At 39.5% G+C, this 23,974-nt stretch overlaps 3 protein-coding genes across 23 annotated transcripts in view; 1 reads left to right on the top strand and 2 right to left on the bottom strand.

Moving 5' to 3' along the window:
• Window positions 1–23,974, bottom strand: part of LOC127650628 (NACHT, LRR and PYD domains-containing protein 3-like) — an 857,046-nt gene that overhangs the window by 79,261 nt on the left and 753,811 nt on the right. The gene's annotated exons all lie outside the window — the stretch shown is intronic.
• The window catches only part of LOC127650627 (NACHT, LRR and PYD domains-containing protein 3-like), a 710,662-nt gene that overhangs the window by 634,038 nt on the left and 52,650 nt on the right, over window positions 1–23,974 (top strand). The gene's annotated exons all lie outside the window — the stretch shown is intronic.
• Window positions 7,123–23,974, bottom strand: part of LOC127650638 (protein NLRC3-like) — a 228,532-nt gene continuing 211,680 nt past the window's right edge. The window contains exons 1-7 of one of the 4 annotated variants that reach the window (XM_052136201.1): window positions 13,029–14,128; window positions 12,529–12,609; window positions 10,844–10,999; window positions 10,625–10,732; window positions 8,456–8,624; window positions 8,011–8,215; window positions 7,123–7,846 (exon numbers count right to left, since the gene is read on the bottom strand). In XM_052136201.1, coding sequence (XP_051992161.1) covers window positions 7,278–7,846; window positions 8,011–8,215; window positions 8,456–8,624; window positions 10,625–10,732; window positions 10,844–10,999; window positions 12,529–12,581 — 1,260 coding nt within the window. In that variant the 5' untranslated portion in view covers window positions 12,582–12,609; window positions 13,029–14,128 and the 3' untranslated portion in view covers window positions 7,123–7,277. Of the gene's footprint in view, window positions 7,847–8,010; window positions 8,216–8,455; window positions 8,625–10,624; window positions 10,733–10,843; window positions 11,000–12,528; window positions 12,610–13,028; window positions 14,129–23,974 lie in introns of those variants that run through there. The other 3 variants (XM_052136202.1, XM_052136203.1, XM_052136205.1) reach the window with 3 other exon arrangements.

The following is a 23,974-nucleotide window of genomic DNA, read 5'->3' as shown; positions in this document are numbered from 1 at the left end:
AGAAACGGTCTGATTTTGCAGAGCGGTGCAGAGAATTATGCAGACAGGAGCCAGTGCAAAGCACCATTGAAAACAAAAAGAACGTTGGCTTGCTTATAGACTTTTGTGAGAGACAAAAATAATCTGTTTATGCATGTGTATGTGTGTATCTTTGTATGATAAATACCATTCCATGCATGTTCTAGCCCAGTGGCTACACACAGTCACTTTAACTGTTTCATGTTCCATGACTACTGTTTAAAGTCAGCCATCATAAATATGGCCCAGTGGCTACACACTGCCACTTTAGCTGTTGCTTGTTCCCTGCATCTTGATAAAATCAGCAATTTTTCCAGTCACGATGAATAAATATCATGTGCAACCAAACACTGGAGTCATTTTAAGCTTTTGAGGTTTGTGGTGAAGTTTTAGATGGTAATTCCCATAGAAGTATGCAGTAACACATGAGTCATCACTAGTTAGTTACCATGATTATTACAGTAGTTACTAATGAAAAGCCAATCCTAAAGTGTAGAATCTTCTATTCATTCACAAGATATTCACACACACACACACACATATATGTATATATGAGCTAGGAGACATACATAAAAACATATTTTTTGAGAGGTAGGTTAAATAATGAAATAACTGTATATGGTATTTGGATAGCTGATGACTCAATATGTTCCAGTAGTCACCATGACTCTAGTGATTCAATGCCAGTCCAGAGGAATGCCAGAAAATTGGCCACAGGACAAGTAAGGTCCCGACAACTGCATTTAAAAATCCATTTCTTTAAAATTATTCAGTTGATAAATAGTTCTAGGAGACAGCATAAGCTAATTATTGACAGCTTTCCCAAATCATAAGTCTGCTATGCTATTACATATTGATAATGTAAACAACGTTGTGTATTCGTTTGCAGTAGCAGTTAAAATGTTAATGTGGTGCTAGTCATTCGTCCTGCATTAGTTATTGATTAGTTTTGCATGAATTATGAAACTTTTTCAGTAGTTCTCTGGGAAGCTTTAAAAAAATAGTAGTTATTGATCAGTTAATAGTGAACTACCACTTTCATCTGTGTGCTATTACTTACTAATTCATTAATCAGAGCTTCTTGTTAGTTAATAGTAGTTACTAGATTGTTAATAGTTAATATTGTGTTATTCATTTGTTCCTGTGTAGTTATTTGTTAATGAAGAAACCTTATTCTAAAGTGTTACCGAGTTTTCTAAAGAGCTGGACAAAAATTAATGTTGTGATAATTTTGAACTGTGATGTCACAATCAGAATAACTTGATTCACTTGAGAGGAAACAGACTCAGCAGAGGGAGCACATCCACAAGTACACAGTAGTGGGCGACCGATACATCGCCAAGGCCGATAAATCGGATGATATTCTGCCATATTTAATGATCGCCGTTGGCCGATAAATTTCCCTGTTTGGCAATGAAAATCACCGGCCTGCACGTGAAGCGTATGAGACATGTAAATGACTAGTCACGGTTTGTTTTGTTGTTACATGCCATCGTGTAACTACAATAATACTCCGGTGTGCAACATAGTGTCATTTAAACGGTCCACATAACAGAGCCGCGGCAGACATGTTTCAGTTCATGTTAAAGTGCTCGCCTGTTTCATTCTCCCTCTCTCTCCTCAACAGTTTCCTGTAACTTTGAGCTGTCTTGTCTAGTGACAAAAACGCAAATATCAATCAAACTATTATCATTTCTGCAAATATGCGCATATCCAATAAACCAACTTTACACAACTTGAGCAGATCAAGCATCCCGATGAAGACTCATATATCTTCATCTGAAGCGCGTATTCTAACAGTCCTCAACAGTTCCCTGTAACTTTTCTTATGATCAAAGGCAAATATCAATAAAACTTCTATTATATACTGTCTGCATATATGCGCATATCTCATTTAAACAGATGTCATTCACTAACCTCAAGAAAATCCAGTGTTTTATTCCCATTGATCACTCATCTAATATCTTCCTCTGAAGCGCGTATTCCATCAGCCAGAATCAAAAACTTCAGTATCAGGATCAAAAGTTCCTCTCATTCACAAATTATGAAGTAGGCGATACAGGCTGTTTAAACTGTCAGGAGATGGATCTGCATGAGCATGTGTGTGCAACTTCAAGGCTGCGTCCGAAACCAGGAAAATAACCTCCGGAGGCTGTATACTTGGGAACGATAAAAATAAGTTGCTTTTCAAACTATTTGGAGATCAGTTTCCTAAAGTGTTCAATTCATTCAAAACAGTGGTCAGTTAAGCCATGAACTGATTACGTAGCAAGTCAGCTGCCTACATTTTCGGATGCAGCCCAAGATAAAAGCGCTTCACGTGTGCTTTAAGTACATTTCTTATTCACTATACACTGTTTGTAAAATTTGATTGATTCTGTATTTTTGAGTAAATGCGATTGCTAACGTGGACATGCCATTCATGGTTACTGGATTACTGTATGTACTGTTAATTCCTTCTTCCTAATATATTAACAGTTTCTTCACTTTCATCAATAAATTACTAAAATGACTAAAATGTGATGACTAAACAGAAATCTGAAGAAACTGATATCTACCATTTAAAATACAATATTATCTTTTTGTTTTGTGTGAAATTGAATATATATTGTGCTAAATAAGAGTTTATTATTATTATTTTTAGCAATTTTATGTTTGTTACTATAATAAATTGTGTGATATGTCGGCCTTGTATCGGTCTATTAGCCACCCTGCTCTCTGGATATCGATATCGGCCAATAAAAACCCCATATCGGTCAACCAATGGTACACAGTAACCACAACTATGTACTGCAATATATTAATATTGTATATTCCAATGTACTAATGAATATGCAAACACAAACCTCAGTATTTCCAGTGTACAGTGAGGACTCTTCAGTGCATCAGAGAGCAGCTTCACTCCTGAATCCTGCAGGTCATTGTTACTCAGGTCCAGCTCTCTCAGTGATTTTGATGATTGTAGAACTGAAGACAAACTTTCACAGCACTGACCAGTGAATCTACAAGCAGCAAATCTAAAACAAATAAAGAAACAATGATAAAAAGCAGTTTTATAAAACAAATGGTAATAACAGAGTGAATGCTTTATAGTTTGATATGAAGGGTTGTGACAGTCACTGAGCCATTTATTGTTTCATTGTCACAGCTATGAACCACAATATATTCATATTGTATATTCCAATGTACTAATGAATCTGCAAACACAAACCTCAGTATTTCCAGTGTACAGTGAGGACTCTTCAGTGCATCAGAGAGCAGCTTCACTCCTGAATCCTGCAGGTCATTATTACTCAGATCCAGCTCTCTCAGACTTGAGGAGTTTGAGCTGAGAACTGAGGCCAGTGCTGAACAACTTTGCTCTGTCAGATCGCAGCCCATCAAACTGAGAGAAATGACAAGATAACAGTGTGTTAATCTATATGTTTTAGTGAAGGCTTCTCAGCACAGCTGTTGGGTACAAAGAAAAAATATATGGCCACTGTGTTTGATTGCTCATAGTCGTTTGCACATTTTCTGAAGCTCTTCAACTGTCAAGACCCAGTCTGGACTGCCCAACTTGTTTTGTTCTGGAGTTCTGTCTGTTTTGGTCCATGTGTGCATTTGTTTTGAGCACATGTCTTTGTTTGTGTTTGTGTCAGCCATGTGCTCTACTTACTCTGCCTCCTCATTCCACCTTGCCACACCTCGTCATCTGATCCTTGTTGTGTTGATTGTCATCACTTGTTCCTCATGTGCTCTCCCTCTACATACTGTGCCTTCTACCTTCTTGTGTCTGTTAGATCGTTTTGTGAGTTTGGTTAGTCAGTCATTCCTAGTCTGTTTCTCCAGTTGGTGTTTTGTTTATTTTCTTAGTTTCAAATTGGTTCTATTAATTTTATTGTGAGAGTTTTTGGTTTGTATTTTGTTTTTTTTCATAAAAGCTCTTTGTTTAAAATCGTGAAATAATTCCACAAAGTGACATCAGCCTGCAACACGCTCCAAGTAATCAAGGGTTTAGGTTGTTCCAGTTAAACCCATTGCATGTCTTACAAAAGGTATTGGACAACGTAAGCAGTGACATACATCCAAGTCCATGTGACAGAGTGAAGTATGCAAGGGGACACAATTTTTAAATGGATGGTAGGCCTGAGCAGCACACTCCTGAGGCATGAATTAGGCAAATGTGCCACATAGTGACGTAGCTATTTCACAGAAGTAATGGCTGGACTGCAAACCATGTCTTTAAGGCAGTTCAGGAGCAGTGTTTTCTGTGGGTGAGTGTAACACCCTTTGGGGTGGAATTTGTGCTTTGTAACTTTGCAGACCTTTCATATGCACAAACAGCTATATTACTCACTAATGGAAAGGTAATGTCCCAATAAGTATAATAGGGCCTCTTTAAGCCTAATCCAGACACTAATTAGATAATTTACTGTTTTAACAATGTAAACAAAAAAATTATGTCACTGTGACATCATCATACGTAACAACTTGCTCCAAAAAAAAGTCAATTGTTTAGCTGTTTTCAATGGCAGCAAATGTAGGTTCTTCTCTTTCACAACGTGGCCCCGTTTTTCAGGCCACTGTGTAAAACACTTGGCATTAAGCTGAGAAGTCAATTTACTCTATCAATCTTTTAAAGAGAAAATAAGGCTTTGACATCATTAATACTTGCGCTCATCCTATAATGACATGAGAGATTTCAGAAGACATGACAACATTTCTGGTAAGTGAACACAGTGATCAACTATACTCTCTGGTTTTTATGCTGCATTTAGAGAATTTTTAGGAAGAGAATGTTTCAGTGCATTGATTGTGCGTCTGGGACAGCCGTAAAAATGGCGAGATTTACGATCTGCGAGATTTACCAGTTGTAGTAGCGGGAGGAGATGAAAACGGAGCCATCAAGCCGGACACATTCTGCTTCACGACATGTGCTGAACCCACATTAGTCACAGAAGATCCCACAATGATTGCTTTGTTTATTACAGATGAAGTGGAAATCAGAACTCAGGTTTGAAATGTAAATATTGATTTGAAAAGTTCGAATTATTGTAGTAAAAGTAGCATTTGATATTTATATGCATCCCATGAAACACACGCTACCGTTGTCATCTGTGATTTTGGCCAATTATGAATAAGTTGTGACATCATCAGAGCTCTTGCAGCCACTCTGGAAAAGCTGCATTGGCAGTGCCAGCCGGCTGCTCTTGAATCGCACACAAGGTACTTTAATGGCATACATCACGGTGACGCGGCACTGTCGCCATCTTAAGTCACACAACATTTCTAACCGACATGCACTGCTTCAACTCAAACTCTAATCGGATCTGATCACACAGCGCTGCATGAAGTCAAACATCTATTGATTAGTCTAAACTAATAATTCATTACCAATCTAAATAAATATTGATCGCTATATTATTCACATCTTAATGCAATTTTATATATTATAGTATAACATAATTTAACATTGTTTTTAGTAAAATCCATTAAAGGATTATCAAAACAGAAACAGAAAAACTGTGTAAAATAAACATTGCAGGAATAAAGGAAGCTACAATATGACAAATAAATTACTAAAGTATAAAACAATCAAACCCTTAAAATAATAGTAATAATTATTCAGTATTATAATAATAAACTTGACTGAGTCCCCCAATAATAATTCAGTATTGTATCATATTTAACTGGGTTTTTGCACATCATGTTCATTAAAGAAAAGTTTTAGTAAAAATATTTGAAGGTAAATAATTGTTTATTTATTACACTGATGTGTATTATTGTATGTGGAAGCATAAATAAAAATTATGAAGTATCAGTATAAAGTAAATAAAGTATCGTTTTGTATTTATTTAGTGGAAAACTGTAGAAAACATGTTTTTGTTTTATTAAACTAGATTATTAACTTTGCATTAAACATTTTGAATCTATTTGGCTACAATGTCTGTTTAAAATGAAGGTAAAACTATAAAAAGTAACACATGAAACCAAACAAACATCAAAATAGTATAAGGGGTTGTTTTTAATCTAACAAAAGTACATTAAAATCTAACCTCTGCTATTTAATTACAATAAAGTGAGATTAAAACACTAAATTACTCACTCAGCTTTTCTGGATGCTTTGATCACCGGCAGCAGCCTCAGAAGACATTCATGTGATGGATCATATTTCCTCAGATTAAACTGATCCAGCTTCTCTTCTGAGTTCAGCAACACAAACACCAGAGCTGACCACTGAGCAGGAGAGAGACGGACTCCAGAGAGACGATTGATATCTCTTCTGTTCACATATGTTTGTACTTCCTGCACTAGAGAATGATCATTGAGTTCATTCAGACAGTGGAACAGATTGATGGATTTCTCTGGAGAGGTATTCTCCCTGAACTTCATCTTAATGTACTCAACTATTTCCTGTTTGCTGTCAGAGCTGCTTCCTGTCTGTGTCAGTAGGTCTCGTAAGATTGTCTGATTGGACTTCAGTGAGAGACCCAGAAGGAATCGAATGAAAAGGTCCAGGTGTCCGTTCTCACTCTGTAAGGCCTTGTCCACTTCACTCTTCAGGAAATCACTCATTCTTGACTTGTTTTGCAGAAACTTGAATAAAGCAGCGAGAAACTCCTGAATGCTCAGATGCACAAAGCTGAACACCTTCCCCAGGTGCAGTCCAAACTCCTCTCTGAAGATTTGGGTACAAACTCCCGAGTACACTGACGCTTCTCTGACATCAATGCCACTCTCTCTCAGGTCCTCCTCATAGAAGATCAGGTTCCCTTTTTCCAGCTGTTGAAAAGCCAGTTTTCCCAAAGACAGAATCCTCTCTCTAGCCTGCTGAAGATCCACCTCACATTTCCCATCATACCTCTGGCTCTTCAGTTTGCTCTGAAAGATCAGGAAGTGTGTGAACATTTGAGTGAGAGTCTTGGGGATCTCTGCACTCTCTGCTTCACTCAACAGTCTCTGGAGAACAGTGGCTGAAATCCAACAGAAGACTGGTATGTGACACATGATGTACAGGCTTCTTGATGATTTCATGTGTGTGATGATTCTGTTGGCCAGACGCTCATCTTTTATTCTCTTCCTGAAATACTCGGTCCTTCTGAGGGTCATTGAAGCCTCGTACATCTGTGAGCTGGTCAACACACTCAGGAGGAATCTGATTGGCTGCTGCTGGTCGAGAGGTGATCCAGAGTAGAGCAGAAGGAAGCAGATTCCCCTTGATGAGGTTGGTCAGCAGCACATCCACTGAGGCCGATTCTGTCACATCACACAAAATATCATTGTTCTGGAAATCTAGAGGAAGCTCGACACTCATCCAGACCATCAAAAATGAAAATGACTTTGTAGTCATCAAGGAATGTTTTCAATTCTCTCAGTTGTTTTGTATCTGTGAAAAACTGATGAAGAAGATCCATCAAACTGATATTTTTGTGCTTCATCAGATTGAGCTCTCTGAAAGGAAGTGGAAATATGAAGTGAACATCCTGATTTGCTTTTCCTTCAGTCCAGTCCACAATGAAATTCTGCACAGAGACAGTTTTCCCAATTCCAGCAACTCCTTTAGTCAGCACAGTTCTGATGGCTTTGTCTTGTCCAGGTAAGGCTTTAAAGATGTCATTGCATTTGATTGGTGTTTCCTGTGTGTCTGCTCTCCTGGATGCTGTCTCAATCTGTCTCACCTCATGTTCATTATTGATCTCTGCACCCCCTCCCTCTGTGATGTACAGCTCTGTGTAGATCTCATTCACAAGTGTTGAGCTGCTTTGATTTGACATTCCTTCAGTAATTCTCTGGAATTTCTCTTTTAGTTTTGTTTTGAGTTTTTGTTGATGCACAGAAATCAGTTCTGATATAAAGAGGAAAAGAAATGGGAATTATAATTGATGTTGATGTTTAATGGTCATTAGACATTAAGTTTATTTTCTTTCACTAATATTGAGTGAATCCAGACACTGTGTGTTTCCTCTGAAGGTGACGTGATGTAATAGTGGCGTGAGTGCGAGCTCTTACTGGTTTGAAGTGTGTTAGCGAGGTCTGTCTGCTTCATCTTCTTCAGGACGTGCAGTGTGATCTTCAGAAACCCCTCTCTGACTCTGCTCTGACCTTCATCATCCTCCTTCTCTCTCTCAGAGCATGCTGGGGAATCTGAGATCAGTAGTCTCTTGATATTCTTCAGCTCTTTCTTCATCAGAGAGATGATTTTGTGCTCAAGTTCCTGAAATCAGTGAACATTCAAACAACAAACTTCATTCAGTAACAGAGAGGAACTGAAGGATCAGTGGACAAGAATCACCACTCATTTTATTTGTGCTTCAGTTGTCTTGAATTCATCAGTGTGTGTGTGTGTGTGTGTGTTATTAAGTTGAGGGTGAAGCTGCAAAGCTTTAAAAACAGCCTATAAGGTATAAGTGTGGCTCTCTCTCTCTCTCACACACACACACACACACACACACACCACAAAAATGGAGTCCAATGTCACTTTCCCAGCAGTTGACTCTGATGCATCCTGTTTGTTTCTGTAGTTGATCAAAGACTCTCCTGAACTGAAGGTAAGTGGATGACTCATTGACCGGTCACTCTTCATGGACACACAGCTGGGTTCAGGAGATTCTCCATGAATGACACTAAAACAGCAATTAAACAGAGTTTAGTTCAAGTGTTTTTATTAGTAATCTGAAAACATAATTTCAACATCCAGTGCAATAAAACACATTTAATGATGTGTCTTATATATTATATGTCACATGAGAACTTGCAATGTCACTAACATCAACATAAGTTCTCACATAAACACTCGAGCCGCTGTGAACAAACATCTCTCACAGCACTCATGAATGCACAACAGACGTCAAGATTTACAGTGAAAAATTACACATTTATACTTTTATTTTAAGTTTTAAAGTGAGTCACTCTCCACTGCCATTGTATTAACAAGACCACTCACCATATTCATTAAACATCTGCTTTTGTGTCTTCTGCATGAGGGTGAGTGAATTATGACACAATTTTCATTTTTAATGAACTGAGAAATCCTGAAGCTGCAGTGAGGACGTGTGTTTTATTTGATCCTTCAGAACACAAAACACGACATAACGGGACATTACAAGCAGGGGCGGGATACCGATTTCTGAGGCCCCGAGCAACCGACCAACCCGGGGCCCCATTTAGAAAATAGTTGCTTCAATTACGTAAAATTCATTTTAAATCATAATTTTAAATTCATCCTATTAGCCGTTGTAGCAAAGAACATTCAAAATGTTTAATGAAATAAAAATCTAGTTAATTATAATGAATGATGTTTTCCAGTTGTTGTTGTTTTTTGTGAACAGAGTGTGCAAGAATCTACTTCACCAGTAACATTTTGGAATTTAGTTGGTATTTATTAATATTATAACCATCAATTAATGTTTCCCATGGACTACACTTCCCATAATTCCCTGCCCGCATCACTGCCAGCTGTCTCCTGTTGTCCTCACCTGTGTTTAATTTGTCATTAGTCCTTTGTGTATTTAAAGCCCTGTTTGTTTGCTCACCGGTTGTCAGTTGTTGAATGTATTCATGTCTTGTTCTAAGCCCTGTTCTTGGTTTTTCTTTACACTCTGAGTTACCGTGTTCATCTTTTGTGTTCATTAAAAGCTGCACTTAGATCCTCATTCTCGTCTGCCTCATTACACGGTCACTGCGTGACACACTGAAGAAACACAGAGACGCGGTGCAGCAGTCAAGGATGTTCGTCCAGCACGTGTTCATTGGAAAACAATGAAACAACAGAGCAGACGCACACAAAAACAAGTTTGGTGTGAACGGCCCCTAACTCATCCGTTCATGTGTATCTGAGCGTGTGAGTGAAAGAAGTTCTGAATATTTTTTCATAAATTACAAACCCAAAGTCCTGCTGACCTGAACCCAGCAGCTTCTAACATGAACCGCTCTGAGAGCGCTGACAACGGCGTGTTCACGTGTGTACCCAGAACATCATGTCACTTCAAGCGGCTTTTGATGAGCTACCTGTGTGGGGGCCCTCTCGACGTCCGGGGCCCCATGCAATTGCAACTGATTACAAGATCATTAGGAGTTTTTAAGCATCTTATATTTTTTTACAGAGACCAGAATTCCTTTAAAAACATAAACAGCCTCTTTATTGTGTCGTATTCAATGTAGCACGAGACAATTTCTTCAGTTTTTAAGTGTTACTGAAATACTGTCAAACAAAAGTCAAAAAGTGTCAACACATATACCTACAACATATTCTTCATCAGACACAGATTACTGTAGCACAGGTGGAAACATACTGGAACATATAGTCAACATGTCCTTTTTTAGTAACATTGTGATCTCCAGCAGAATGTATGTCCTGTGATAAACCTGAGGAACAATCTCTTGTCGTGTCTGATCATCTCTGTCATGTTCACATGATATTACTGTACAGTATAAAGATGAGCTCTTGTGAAGAGATGCCAATGAAACTGTTACAGTAAAGCAATCAGCTGTAGAAGGACTCATTATTTTTATTATAATTGCATATTTTCTTTTAGATTTATATTTTTTACACTGGATTCTTTCTAATGGTCCCTCAGACTGTGGTGTACACGTTCATACTGTCAGTCAACATGAGAGTCCTCACCTCACATCAGCACAAGGGGCTCCTGAACTGAATTTAAGTGGATGATTCATTGACCGGTCACTCTTCATGGACACACAGCTGGATTCAGGAGATTCTCCATGAATGACACTAAAACACAACAGCAAAATATGTCTGCTATAAAAACAGGTGCACAAACACAATTTCCTCAGAATTTCTTCCTTCAAGACAGCGATCATCTCTTGTCTAGAAGCTCTTTACCATTGCCGTTGATATGCACGAGCCAGCTGAAGGAAAACTTTCGGCTCCCCTACAGTGTCCTCATGAACATCACATCGTCTCACCGATTGACGCTTCGCTGATGAATGGGCCTCATCATCCTGATTCCCCGCAGCACTTCGGCAGGGTTTGTGTATCCTTACAAAGTAATTGCATATTATGTATTGTATACTGTGTGATATAAATACAAGCATATATTCATTTAAATAAGCAATTATTTTTAAAGATGTGTTACGTCCAGAGACGTATTCAGATGGTTGGTTTTAAATGTGTTTCCTTTAACGTGTTTTTGTGTGCTTTACCAGCCCAGACAGAGGAAGCATAAAAGCAGAGAAGAAACTGCCAGAGGGAGAGAAATGTTCCCACAAAAGCTTTCTCCAGAACATTGTCTTTGTCCTGTCCAGCTTGTTGTAGCAGATTGTGAATTAGTTGTTGAACGTTCTACTTTTGGGTATTGTATCTCTATCTATATTTGACTGTTGTAAGTACATGTGTTGTATTGGATGTATTGGATGTTTATTTGGAAGCTGTAGGGAGGTGGGTGCCATTTTTGTTGTACTCTGTTTTCTCCTGTTTTGAGGCCAAGAAGGACGCTAGAGTATTATTGTGCTATTTCTTTTCTTTTCTTTGTAGCTTAAGAGTTTTACTACTTCAGTTAGGTTTGTTTGTTATTTTGGCCTTGCCCTCTCCTGAAGCCATTGCTTCCCTTTTCGTGTTTATTCACAATACCTTGTCCTTATTTATTTTACTATAAATAAAGACCTTAAGTAATTTGTTTGATTGTGGTGCTGTGGCAGGGCTCAGATTAATGCTCTTTAAACGTTTAATCTATGTTGCATCCGTTTATACCCCAATACTTTATTCTCTCTCATAGAAAAAATGACTACATCTCATTTCTTTCCATCTTGAGAATATTTCTGGTTTAGGACAGTGAAAAGCAGCACACTGGAGATTGTAGTTTTCCTGAAGTTTCCCTGTAAAGTTGTGTGCAAACAGTCCGAACATTTCTGAAATACATGCTAACCAGCTGAACATTGCTGATTCTCACACAACTTGTGTGTTTTATGGAAGATGTCATGTTGTTGTTATGTTACAGACAGGAAATGTTTGCTCATGTTTAATGCACAGTCCTAGTTCAACATTCAGTAATTTCACTTCTGCTTATTTGATGAAGATATATTTGAGCACATGACATTACACAGCAGATCTGATCTGAATGTCACTAAAGCTGGAAAGACTTTTGTTCTGTTCTCTGTAGTTTATTTCTGTGTCACTAGGTGGTGCATCTGGTTTTACTCAGTTGATGCTGATATCTGCTGATGACAGCTGTCTTAAATCTGTCAATCATCTTTTCAATCATTTATAGAAGTTTGTCTGTAAGTATCAAAGTGTTTATGAGATGTTTATCTTCATCTTATGTTTGATATGGATGACATTATTTAAGGTTAAGTTCGATGTTTAGAAAGTTGTTTATTTGTATTGTACTTGTCTTTATGATTGTATTCATACTGTAGATCTCACTTTACCCTAAAGCTGTTTTCACATGTTTATACTTGAGATAATCCAGTCTGTTCTCATTTCTCCTCAGTGTTTTTATACTGTAGTGTTGTGCAGCATATCAGAAATATCTATCAGTGTATTTTATTAAAGCATTGAAATCCTCTGACCTCTTGACCTTCCCTGTGTCTGTCTGTCCACTGAGATCCTTTGTGGAGTCCATGACATCATCTGAACAGTCCACTGAACACCTGTCAACAAACGGGACATCATCTATATTTGTGACGTGTTTATTTGTTCAATACTGACACATATTTGTTTTTATTTGTCCTCTAGAATATTCCATTAGAAATGAATCAATGAGGTTCAATTGCAGACTGTCAGCTTTTATGACATGTTAAACACCAGCATAAAGAGAAAACATCAGAAGACTCAACAGAAGAAAACAAAGCAACGTTTCAAGTCAATAGAAGAAATAACATTTCAGTGCCAAAGAAACTGAACACATACTGACAATTCAGATAAAAGAGCAAAAGTCTCAGTATCTGTTTGTTCTGCTGTGATTAATACTTAGATATCTGTTAGATGTCTTACTGTAGCTGATAGTTTGAAAGGTTTATTATTGTTGTCTTGTGAGTTTTGGTTTGTTTAGCAGCAGTTCAGTACTCACCTGTCAAGAACTGTTGATGTTCCTCTTTACTGACTAGAATATCACCTACAAAATACTTCACAATGAATTTATTGATTGTTTCAGACAATTCAGTGGAGCGAAAACTGTCAAATTTTGAGTTTCTCTCGTCGTGTAATTTCCTGCGTCATAAAATGGATCCTGTTTTACTAGTTTCACTTTCGCTTTCTCGGAGTTTAATGGCGGTCTACTTGAATCCGGAAACACAAGTTCAGGCGTTTATTTACTTCCGCCTCTTTGAAAATGTCCTCGCGTTCCGCCGCTGAACAACTGCGAATAAACATCCCGTCTCATTTGAAGAAATGTAAGATGAAGTATTTACAAACTGACGTTAATCTTGAACAACGCCATCAAACTGGAGTAGCCAAGATACAACGTCGTTCGCCATCTTGTTTTGGACTGAATGTGTCACATGACTAAACGCTTCATCGTTTTCGAAAGCATCCGTTTTCACAGTCCACGCTATGTTTTCAAAAAGATCCATTTTCAAACGTTGGGACATCAGGACTTTATGTACTTCAGTTTACTCAAAAAACAAACGATAAACATTACGTTCGAGCTTACAGTCTATGGTTTTGAGGTGTTGGAAAAATGGCGGCGGCAGAGCTAATACGAGCGTTAAATTCACTAGCAGATGAAGTGGAGCGTGAACAGAGAAACGGTAGTATTTCCGAAGATTATTACGAGTATGTAGGTGATAGAACCAGTACGTTGTTGGAACGTCTGGGAGAATTTTCTGCCTTATCAGGCGCCGACACCCGTTTGGCTGCTGACCTCTTAAAGGTGGTGGAAGAACAATTGTATTCGGAGAGGCCTAGGGGAGTGGGGAGACCAGCAGCCGTGGAGATCCCTGGCGAGGCCATAGAGGGGTATCTCATGTATGGGTTAAAAGTTAAAGATATCGCGGCCTTGTATGGAGTTAGTCGATGGACGGTACATCGACGAATGCAGCAGTGTGGACTGAAGTAAACAACAACTTATATTTTAATGATTTTATACAAATGCCTCAAGGCCATAATCTCTGTGTTTACTCCCGAATTCTGCCATGGGGATTTTAATAAAAAAAAAGCCAGTTTTGTTTTTTAAATGTAGTAACGTTAACTGTTAATAGTTATCTAACGTTACTTCAATTAATTTCAGAAGTAACAATTGATTTACATACATACTACCGGCAAGTCTTATCCTGTGTTACTGATGTATTTAGACCTGCTTTGTCTTTGTGGTGGTGAAACGTCTTGAAGCAACAGAGAAACATACAATTGAATAGAATCTGATAGGTAGAAGTTAAACTAGGACATTCAGATATGACATGAATAACTAAGACACAGACACGTGTATAGGGTTTTACACATTTCTGTTCATCACATAAATATCTGATGCATCTAATGCTAAATATATCACTCTATTATTCACTTGTTCCGCAGAGTTTCAGAGTTGTACTCTGGCATTGAAAATACAGAACTGGACCGTTTGGTGATGGACATTCAAAGGGAGCACCCACGGTGTGGGTATCATATGATGAGAGCTTTTCTCCAAGCAAGTGGACATTTGATTTAGTGTAAGTTTGTTTTTGTTTACATACTTGCAGGCTGATTTATACATCTGTGTGGGACCTATGGCAGACCTGCATAGCCTTTATGAGGTTTGCATTTATAGCCCTGCTTTGGTGTGTTTGTATTGTTCTGCAAGTATACAGCCAAACCAGTGATGTCGACTACAGGAGTAGTCAGCAGAAGCAGGTATTTTACATTATGACTAATTGTTATTTGGATTCATGTTTTATGAGCTTTTCCTTCTATATATTTGTGTAAGCAGCCTTTGCACTTTCATTACAAGCAATCAGGCACTATTACATTTAGTCCCAATGAATGCAAAACTACTGCAGATATATTTTGTATAATCCTGGGGAGGGTCTTTGGTTCTGACCAATTACAGCACTTGCATTCTGTGTAAATGCAATGTATAGTTATATTATGGAGAGGTGTAACCATCGTAGCTACACAGAGCATACGGCTTTGTTCCAATGTAGAAGTATAAACCAGCCTTCAGTCTACACTCACAAGATAGCTAATAAGATATTTGGTGTGTACACACAAACATTAAGTCCAGTTCAATTCTGAAAGATATAAAAACCATTAGTCATTATTATTATTATTAATTTTATTTCAGTAACTCTCTTTTTGAAATTCTTGTATTTACTTTGCATCAAGTAGAAGTGATTTTACCCAACTCTAATTAACTTTACGCAAACGCAACATTACAAAAATCACAATAATATCTCATCATCTGAAGTTTTTAGGGTAGGTGAATCACTACACAGAGTGGACCCAGAGGGAACACAACTTCGAGCCCTGGCTAACCGGACTCTTCATCGCAGACAGTACTCCGTTCCTGCTCCGAATACTCCGTTCCTGCTCCGAATTGCATGTGGCATATAGATGGAAATCATAAATTAATACGGTAATTCGATTTTTTTGGATGGCACCCAACTGGGATTGTCAAATGTTTTGATGCCAAAGACCCCCAAATATTATGATCTCCTTGTGAGGGATCTACATATATTCATTTACTACACATTTATACTGTGAGACAATAATATTAAGCATTATATTTTGAATGACAACAATGTTGTTATAATTATATTCATTATTAAATTATATACAAGACAGATTTACAGGTGAAACTCGAAAAATTAGAAAATCGTGCAACAGTTCATGTATTTCAGTAATTCAAATTAAAGAGTGAAACTAATATATTTAGTATATAACTGTATACATATGTATGATTATACTTTTCAGAGGGCTGACATTTCTGTATTTAAAATCCTTTTTTTTATTGATTTTATGTAATATTCAAATTTTTTGAGATTTTGAATTTGGGGTTTTCATAAGCTGTAAGCCATAATCATCAAAATTATAACTTTTGCACGATATTCTAATTTTTGGAGTTTCACCAGTATAAGGGTGGTGATAGAAAAAGTCATGGAAATTTTCTAGTCAAAATGTGTACAAACTCTGATGTTCTTTTCTTGTCTCTCATCCTTTTTGTCTAAAATCAGCTGGCGATTCGTGATCCATGGAGGTATTGATGGGTTTAGCCGTCTTGTAGTATATCTGAATGCTGCTACTAACAATAATGCCACCACTGTGCTGGATACTTTCCTTGGTGCTGTTAGCCAGTATGGGTTGCCATCTCGTGTTCGTTCAGATAAAGGAGGAGAAAACATTGAGGTGGCTCAATTTATGGTACAGAACCATGGAGAAAACCGCAATTCTCACATTACGGGAAGGAGTGTTCACAATCAGAGGTCAATTAAAAATTACTTGTATGGTTTGAAATCATGATGCTTTTCTGATATATATATATATATATATATATATATATATATTTATATTTATGTTGGCTTGACATGTTCACCAACACATGATTAATTCCATAACAATAACATTTTACCTCTGGCTGAAATTTTGGCACAGTCATGCAGTGTGGCTTCTCCTTACGACAAACGTGAAATCAAAAACCAATAGTAGCGCCAGAACCTGATGGCATAATTAATGAGACAACAAACCACCACTTGCTCCATACACGTGTCCTCAAAGTCATACTCAAAATTAATGCGAAAGATCGGCTTTCTTTGATGGACACCATTTCTATCCCATATGTACAGTTGCAATCAAAATTATTCAACCCCATGGCCTGCAGGTCATTTTACTGCCAAGAACACAATTTTATGAAAAAATTCAACAAAGGCATCAGTAGACTATTATAGAAAGTTTATTAATACACATTTGAGTGATTCTGAGAATGTAAAGCAGAATAATTTATTCTTTATAACCTCTTTACAAACGCTAATCTTAGAAGCTTAGAAGCATCTGTCACCTCTCTACTGCAATCTTGGCCCATTTCTTGCTTGAAAAAGCTTCCAGATCACTGATAATCTTTGGCATTCACGTTATCCCCGCTTTCTTCAAATTCCACCAAAACTTTTCAATGAGATTTAAATCTGAACACTATACAGGCCACTCAAGAACATTCTAAGACTGATCCCTGAACCAAGCTTAAGTAGATTGTAAGTTATGACCATAACTATGGATCTATTTCGACCTCACTCAGACCGTCACCACGGTCTTACCTTGAATGACGCCATTCTTCCGCCTATCCTCGAGACCTAATATCAACAATGTCAGGTGACTGACCTTAGGGGTTGGCTATATAACATCCAGGTGAACCAACCACTTCCTCTTGCCTGGAACGCCCAGTTCGTCCCGAGTGACAAGGGATGGTGACGGTCATCGTTCGGTCTCATAGATCCATAGTTATGGTCATAACTTACGATCTATTTCGACCTCACTCAGACCGTCACCACGGTCTTACCTTGGATGACTTATACCACCAGGGTCACGAGGGATTCATTTAGTCACAGATAATACAGCAGACCCCAAAGAATTCGGATTTGCCACATTAATCCTATAAAATCTAGTGAACGTGTATGGGCTGCTCCAAGAGGCTGCTGCACAGATGTCTGAGAGCGCTACCCCTTGAGTGCCGCCCAGGAAGTAGCCATGCTCCTGGTAGAGTGAGCCACCAGATCACCAGGGATAGGTAGACTTTGGTTGACATAAGCTTGTGAAATTGTATCCAGTACCCAATGAGACAATCGTTGCTTAGACACAGGTTTGCCTGCACACCTCTTGTCAAAGCATATGAATAGTTGCATGTGTGACTGCCGTGAATTGATGAGTACGCTCAATGTATGTGTGCAATGCTCTAATAGGACATAGAGAAGAATTATCTAACCCAGCACCCGAACAAAGGGGATCTGGACAGAAAGCATCAAGCTCAATCACTTGATTTATTGTACTAGGTTTAAGGACCTTGGGTAGAAATGACGGGTTTGGCCAAAGAAAAACCCCGCTTTTTCCGCCTTCCATCTCAAGCATTCTTCACTGACTGATAAAGAGTGTAATTCACCAACTCTCTTGGCTGAACATATCGCCAGTAGGAAGACTGTCTTCCATGTCAAGAACTTGAGATCGGCTTGCTCCAGAGGTTCAAAAGGTGCTTTGGTCAGTGAGTGTAAGACAATAGAAAGGTCCCAAGCAGGTGCTCTCATACTTCTCCTTGGATGTAAACGGTGTGCACCCTTAAGAAATTGAGACACCAAAGGGTGTTTGCCAATATTTGCACCATCCACTGATACATGAAAGTGGGAGATGGCTGCAATGTAGACCTTTATGGTATTAACTGACTTCCCCGAATCCATCAATGACTGAAGAAAACGAAGAACCAAACTGGTGTCACACTTGGCTGGATCTAGTTGTTGGTCTTGACACCACATTGAGAATATCCGCCACTTGCTAGAATAGTTACTCCACGTAGATGGTGCCTTAGAACTATTTATTGTCCTCAATACAGCTTCGTCTAAGTCTTTAGAGAGGGGCTGAGCAAGGGCCATACCCACAGTTGTAGTATCTCTGGTTTTGGGTGCCAGATTTGGCCCTCCGCTTGGGAGAGAAGATCGGCTCTCTTTGGTAACTGCCAAGGTTGACCTTGGACCAAACGTACAAGGTTCGGAAACCGATGCTTTTTTGGCCACCTGGGGGCCACAAGTAAAACCTTGTGATGACCCAACGCTACCCTGTTGAGCACCAGGTGAATCAGAGTTAGGGGAGGAAAAGCGTACAACAATCCCTCCGGCCATTCTTGAGATAGTGCATCTATCCCCAAGGGACCTCCCTGGTTGTTCAGGGAATACCATAGATCGCAATGAGTTGTCTCTGTAGTCGCAAAAAGTAATGCTCTGAGTGATGAGAGCTTCAGAAATGCCCAAGAGAGTAGTTCCTTTGTCACCTGGATACATCGCGCTGATCTGGTGCCGCCTTGGTGATTGATGTGGTACACTGCAGACATGTTGTCTGTTCTCACCAACACATGTTTGTTCTGCAACAATGGGAGAAAAGTCCTCAAGGAGAGATGGACTGCCTTGAGTTCCAGCACATTGATGTGCTCCGAGGTCCAAGGGGATTCCCAGAGTCCCCTGATGGACCTGCCTTCCCAAACTGCTCCCCACCCCGTTAGAGAAGCATCTGTCGTTATCACAGATCGCCTTGCTGGGATGTTGCCTAGAGGAACCCCTTGTGATGGTAACGTCTTCGTATTCCAAGGGCGTAACATTTGGATACATATTCGTGTAACCTTTATCTTCACATGCCTTTGTAATTTGGGATGCAAGTGGAAGTTGTTCAACCAACGTTGTAGTGGAAGGGCTCTGAGAAGGCCGAGTGGGACCACAGTCACTGCCGCTGCAATCATGCCCAATAATCGCTGAAATTGAATTAACTTCATTCTCTTGTTCAGACGAAATGACTGAGCTAGACTGACCAACTGTTCCACCCTCTGGGGTGACAAAGATGCAGTCATCAGTTGGGAATCCAGCGAAATTCCCACAAACACTGTCTGTTGTCTGGGACTTAGATTGCTCTTTTCCCAGTTCACCTTGAAACCCAGTGACTGTACATGTTGAAGGACCATTTCTGTGTCCTTCAATACCTGGCTGCGAGAAGGAGCACAAATTAGCCAGTCGTCCAGGTATGATAGAATTTTCAAACCTGCACATTGAAGAGGACGAAGGGCTGCAGAAACCACTCTGGTTAACCAGAGTCAGAGACAGGCCAAATGGAAGGACCCTGAACTGGTAGACCCGATCTTGAAAAGCAAAGCGAAGAAACGGGCAATGATCCTGACAGATGGGTATGTGGAAATATGCATCCTTTAAGTCTATGGAAGTGAACCATTCTCCCGGTTCTATGGATTCCAGAATTTGAACTGTAGTCAGCATTTTGAAGGGCAATACTTTTATGAATCGGTTCAGCTGTCGTAAGTCCAGAATGGGTCGAAGTCCCCCGTCTTTCTTTGGTACTAGGAAATACTTCGAATAGAACCCAGTGAGCTGTTTGCTGGTACTTATCTGTACAATTGCTTGTTTCTGTACTAAGACTGTGATTTCGTTGGCCAAAATTTGTGCCTGGACTGGGTTTCTGACTATGGTCATTTGAACCCCTGAAAAGGTAGGAGGGCGCCGCCGGAACTGTATCCTGTATCCTGTCTTGATGGTATCTAGAACCCAAGGATCTGATGTTACCTTCTCCCAACTGTCCAGGCATAGTTGGGAGCATTCTCCGGCGACTCCAAGACCGCTATGCCTGGCCTCCCCGAGGTTTGAAACCCCTGGTAGTACGCCTCTTAAATGACCCTCCCCTGACTGGAGTATGAGACTGGTCAGTTTGGGGAGCCTGGTAAAATGGTCTGGTGCCTCGATCATGTAATTGGTAACCCCTGGTTTGCCTTCTGTCATACCCCCAAGTTTCTGAACGAGGAAAGTGTGGGGGCTGAAAGGAATGGGCTGCTCTATGGCCATATTTGGTTAGTCCACCAAATGTCTGCTGAACTGATTCCCTTCTGCGTCTTGCTTGATCAGCAGTGTCCAGCAGAGACTGTGAATCAGTGTGAAATATCCGACCTGGAACCACTGGCATATTAGTCAGGTCCTTCCTAATAGCGTCAGGCAAAGATGTCTGCGCCAACCAGATTTGTCTTCTGGCTAAGATAGCTGAAGACATGGATGCTCCAATATCCCTAGTAAGCTGTGAGTGTGTGATGAGTGCTGTGTCAATTAAACTCATCATATCATGCTCTTCTTTATTAACAACCTTCCTCAAAGCAGCCAGAACTATTGCTAAAGCATTTCCTGATCGAGCTGCTTGGGTAGCTGCATTATACGCTTGGCTCATTAACCGATCGGTCTTTTGGCACTCTTTACCAGGACAACGAGGGTTATCTGTAACCTTATCAGGTCCCAAAGTGGTTAAGGCTGCGATCTCTCGCTCCACTGATGGCATGTTCCCCATACCACTCTCAGGGGGATAATCCAATTTAACAAACCGCCTGCAACCTGCATTAAACTGGGGTGCAGCCTTTGGATTATTCCAGGCTTTCCTCAGCATCTGGGAATAATCCTCAGCCACAGGAATGGACACAGTAGGCTGTGCAGGGGAAATACTCGTCCATACCCCTTGTGTGGGGGTTGGAGCTGTAGCTTCTTCCTGAGCACCAAGGCCCAGGATCCTTGCTGCACTTAAAATGTGTGAAAGAATGTCAGAATGCAGGCTTCCTTCTGAAACTTTGGACCTGGATTCATCTTCCTCATTTTCGCCAATATCCTCCTCACTACCATAAAGGGAATTATTTGCATGCAGTGACACGGCATCCATAGAATCATCCCTCTCTTCCTGATGTGATGTTAACTCATCTCCAGGAGAGGGTGCAATAGGGGCTGCAGATGGCTGCGTGCTTATTGAAGTGTTACGTGTTTCAAGCTTACCAGCTAAGTCATTGGGATATAATATTTGTAACTGAGTATCGTCCTTGGGCTCTTGCACTACCGTGGCCCTCTCCTGTTTATCTTGAGGCAAGTCAGAACTTGGAGACCTGATCGACTCATCAGGCCTCTTGCGTTTGTGAGAGGGACTACTGGGAATCATTTCTTTGCCACCAGTTAAATGTTTGGCTCTCTGCACTCTTTCCTGCAAAGTTAGCTCTATTGCAGCTGCACAGGGGTTTTCGATATCATCTAACAGATGTTGCATACCCAAACAGGAGGGACATTCATGGTGCCCATCTCTTGACTGTATGCCAGTTTGGCAAAACCGACATCTTGAGTGACTCATAACAACAAGCCAGAGGTCAAGTCACTCATATAATAATGGTCTATGATAAGAAAACTAAATAAATAGACAGATTAACTGTAACGAATCACAGTATTTTTATTAATTCTTGGAGTTGAACTGCAAGATTTTAAAATAAACTACCGGCATTTAGTTGAAAAACACAAGCGACAATGCCATTAACATAGATTGTGACGAATCACCATTCATTAATCAAATCAAACACTTCCTTAAACTGCAGGTATTAGTTAAACACAGTTAACCAGATATCCTTAATATGTAGATTGTGACGAATCACTTCATACTCATCTTTCAAAATAAGTCTGCAAACAGAACTCCTTGAAAATCATATAATCTATTAGAAAATAATATATCCATCACTCTACGTGCGCACACGCAGTAAACAAGATGGAAAAACTCTCTCCTGCTGCGAACAGCTGACCCAAGAACCAATAATAAATACCTGTAAACAAGCTGAAAAAAATAAATAAAGAAACACTCACCGACGTGCGTTCCGACGACGCGCCGAGAAATTTAAATGAGGAGAAAACCTACCTCAATCCTCAGGGACGTGAAGCACCTGCACGAAAATGTGACGGATTGGAACTAGTTTTTCCTGTAATCAAAAATTCGCTCTACCGCGACGGTCTCAGATGAGGCGAGAAAGGCAAGAGGAAGTGGTTGGTTCACCTGGATGTTATATAGCCAACCCCTAAGGTCAGTCACCTGACATTGTTGATATTAGGTCTCGAAGGATAGGCGGAAGAATGGCGTCATTCAAGGTAAGACCGTGGTGACGGTCTGAGTGAGGTCGAAATAGATCTGGATGTATACTTTGGGATGGCTGTCCTGCAGGAAAGTACATTGATCATCAAGCTTTAGTTCAATTTACTGGCAAAAAAGTTGCCAATAAAGTCCTGTAAAACTGTTGTTAATTGCTCTAAAATTGCTTTACAGTTTTGTTCTTATTAATTTTACAGCAATATACAACAGTTTTACAGGCAACTTTTTTTTACAGTGCACCATCTCCATGGTCAAATATGGAGGTGGTCCAGTCTCCTGTTCCTGGATATCTGCCTACCTGCCAAGTTCAGTTCCAACCCAAATCAAACGCACCTGTCTGTAATTTGCAAGTGCTCCTAAAGATCATAATTAGCTTAGCCTAATTAGGTTCAGTGTGTTTGATCAGGGTTGGAGCTGAACTTTGACGGTAGGTAGATCTCCGGGTACTGGACACCCGTGGTCAAGACTATTCAAACACCTGTCAAATTCAAATCTAAATGAATGAAATGAATTTTAGTGATCATAGTGTGATACTTATTTTTATTATCTTTTTTTTAAGGATTGAACGTCTTTGGCGAGATGTATACAGGTCCTTCTCCAAAAATTAGCATATTGTGATAAAGTTCATTATTTTCCATAATGTAATGATAAAAATTTAACTTTCATATATTTTAGATTCATTGCACACCAACTGAAATATTTCAGGTCTTTTATTGTTTTAATACTGATGATTTTGGCATACAGCTCATGAAAACCCAAAATTCCTATCTCAAAAAATTAGCATATTTCATCCGACCAATAAAAGAAGTGTTTTTAATACAAAAAAAGTCAACCTTCAAATAATTATGTTCAGTTATGCACTCAATACTTGGTCGGGAATCCTTTTGCAGAAATGACTGCTTCAATGCGGCGTGGCATGGAGGCAATCAGCCTGTGGAACTGCTGAGGTGTTATGGAGGCCCAGGATGCTTCGATAGCGGCCTTAAGCTCATCCAGAGTGTTGGGTCTTGTGTCTCTCAACTTTCTCTTCACAATATCCCACAGATTCTCTATGGGGTTCAGGTCAGGAGAGTTGGCAGGCCAATTGAGCACAGTAATACCATGGTCAGTAAAACATTTACCAGTGGTTTTGGCACTGTGAGCAGGTGCCAGGTCGTGCTGAAAAATGAAATCTTCATCTCCATAAAGCTTTTCAGCAGATGGAAGCATGAAGTGCTCCAAAATTATAAATTAAGTAGAAAGACCTCTGGTTCCAGCACTAGTGCAGAAGATCTGGGAAACAGTACTGCAGCTAAAATGGGTTGTTCTTTTATCATTCTCAAAACACCAGTATCTTTGAGTCCTCTCCGCAGCTGTGAGATCTGTTTTTCACGTCGACCAATAACCTAGAAATTAACCATAAACCATACAAATACAGGTGAA

The sequence above is a fragment of the Xyrauchen texanus genome, chromosome 10, assembly GCF_025860055.1.
Source record: "Xyrauchen texanus isolate HMW12.3.18 chromosome 10, RBS_HiC_50CHRs, whole genome shotgun sequence".
In the NCBI taxonomy this organism is placed as follows: domain Eukaryota; kingdom Metazoa; phylum Chordata; class Actinopteri; order Cypriniformes; family Catostomidae; genus Xyrauchen; species Xyrauchen texanus.
This window is presented reverse-complemented; position numbering and strand designations above follow the sequence as displayed.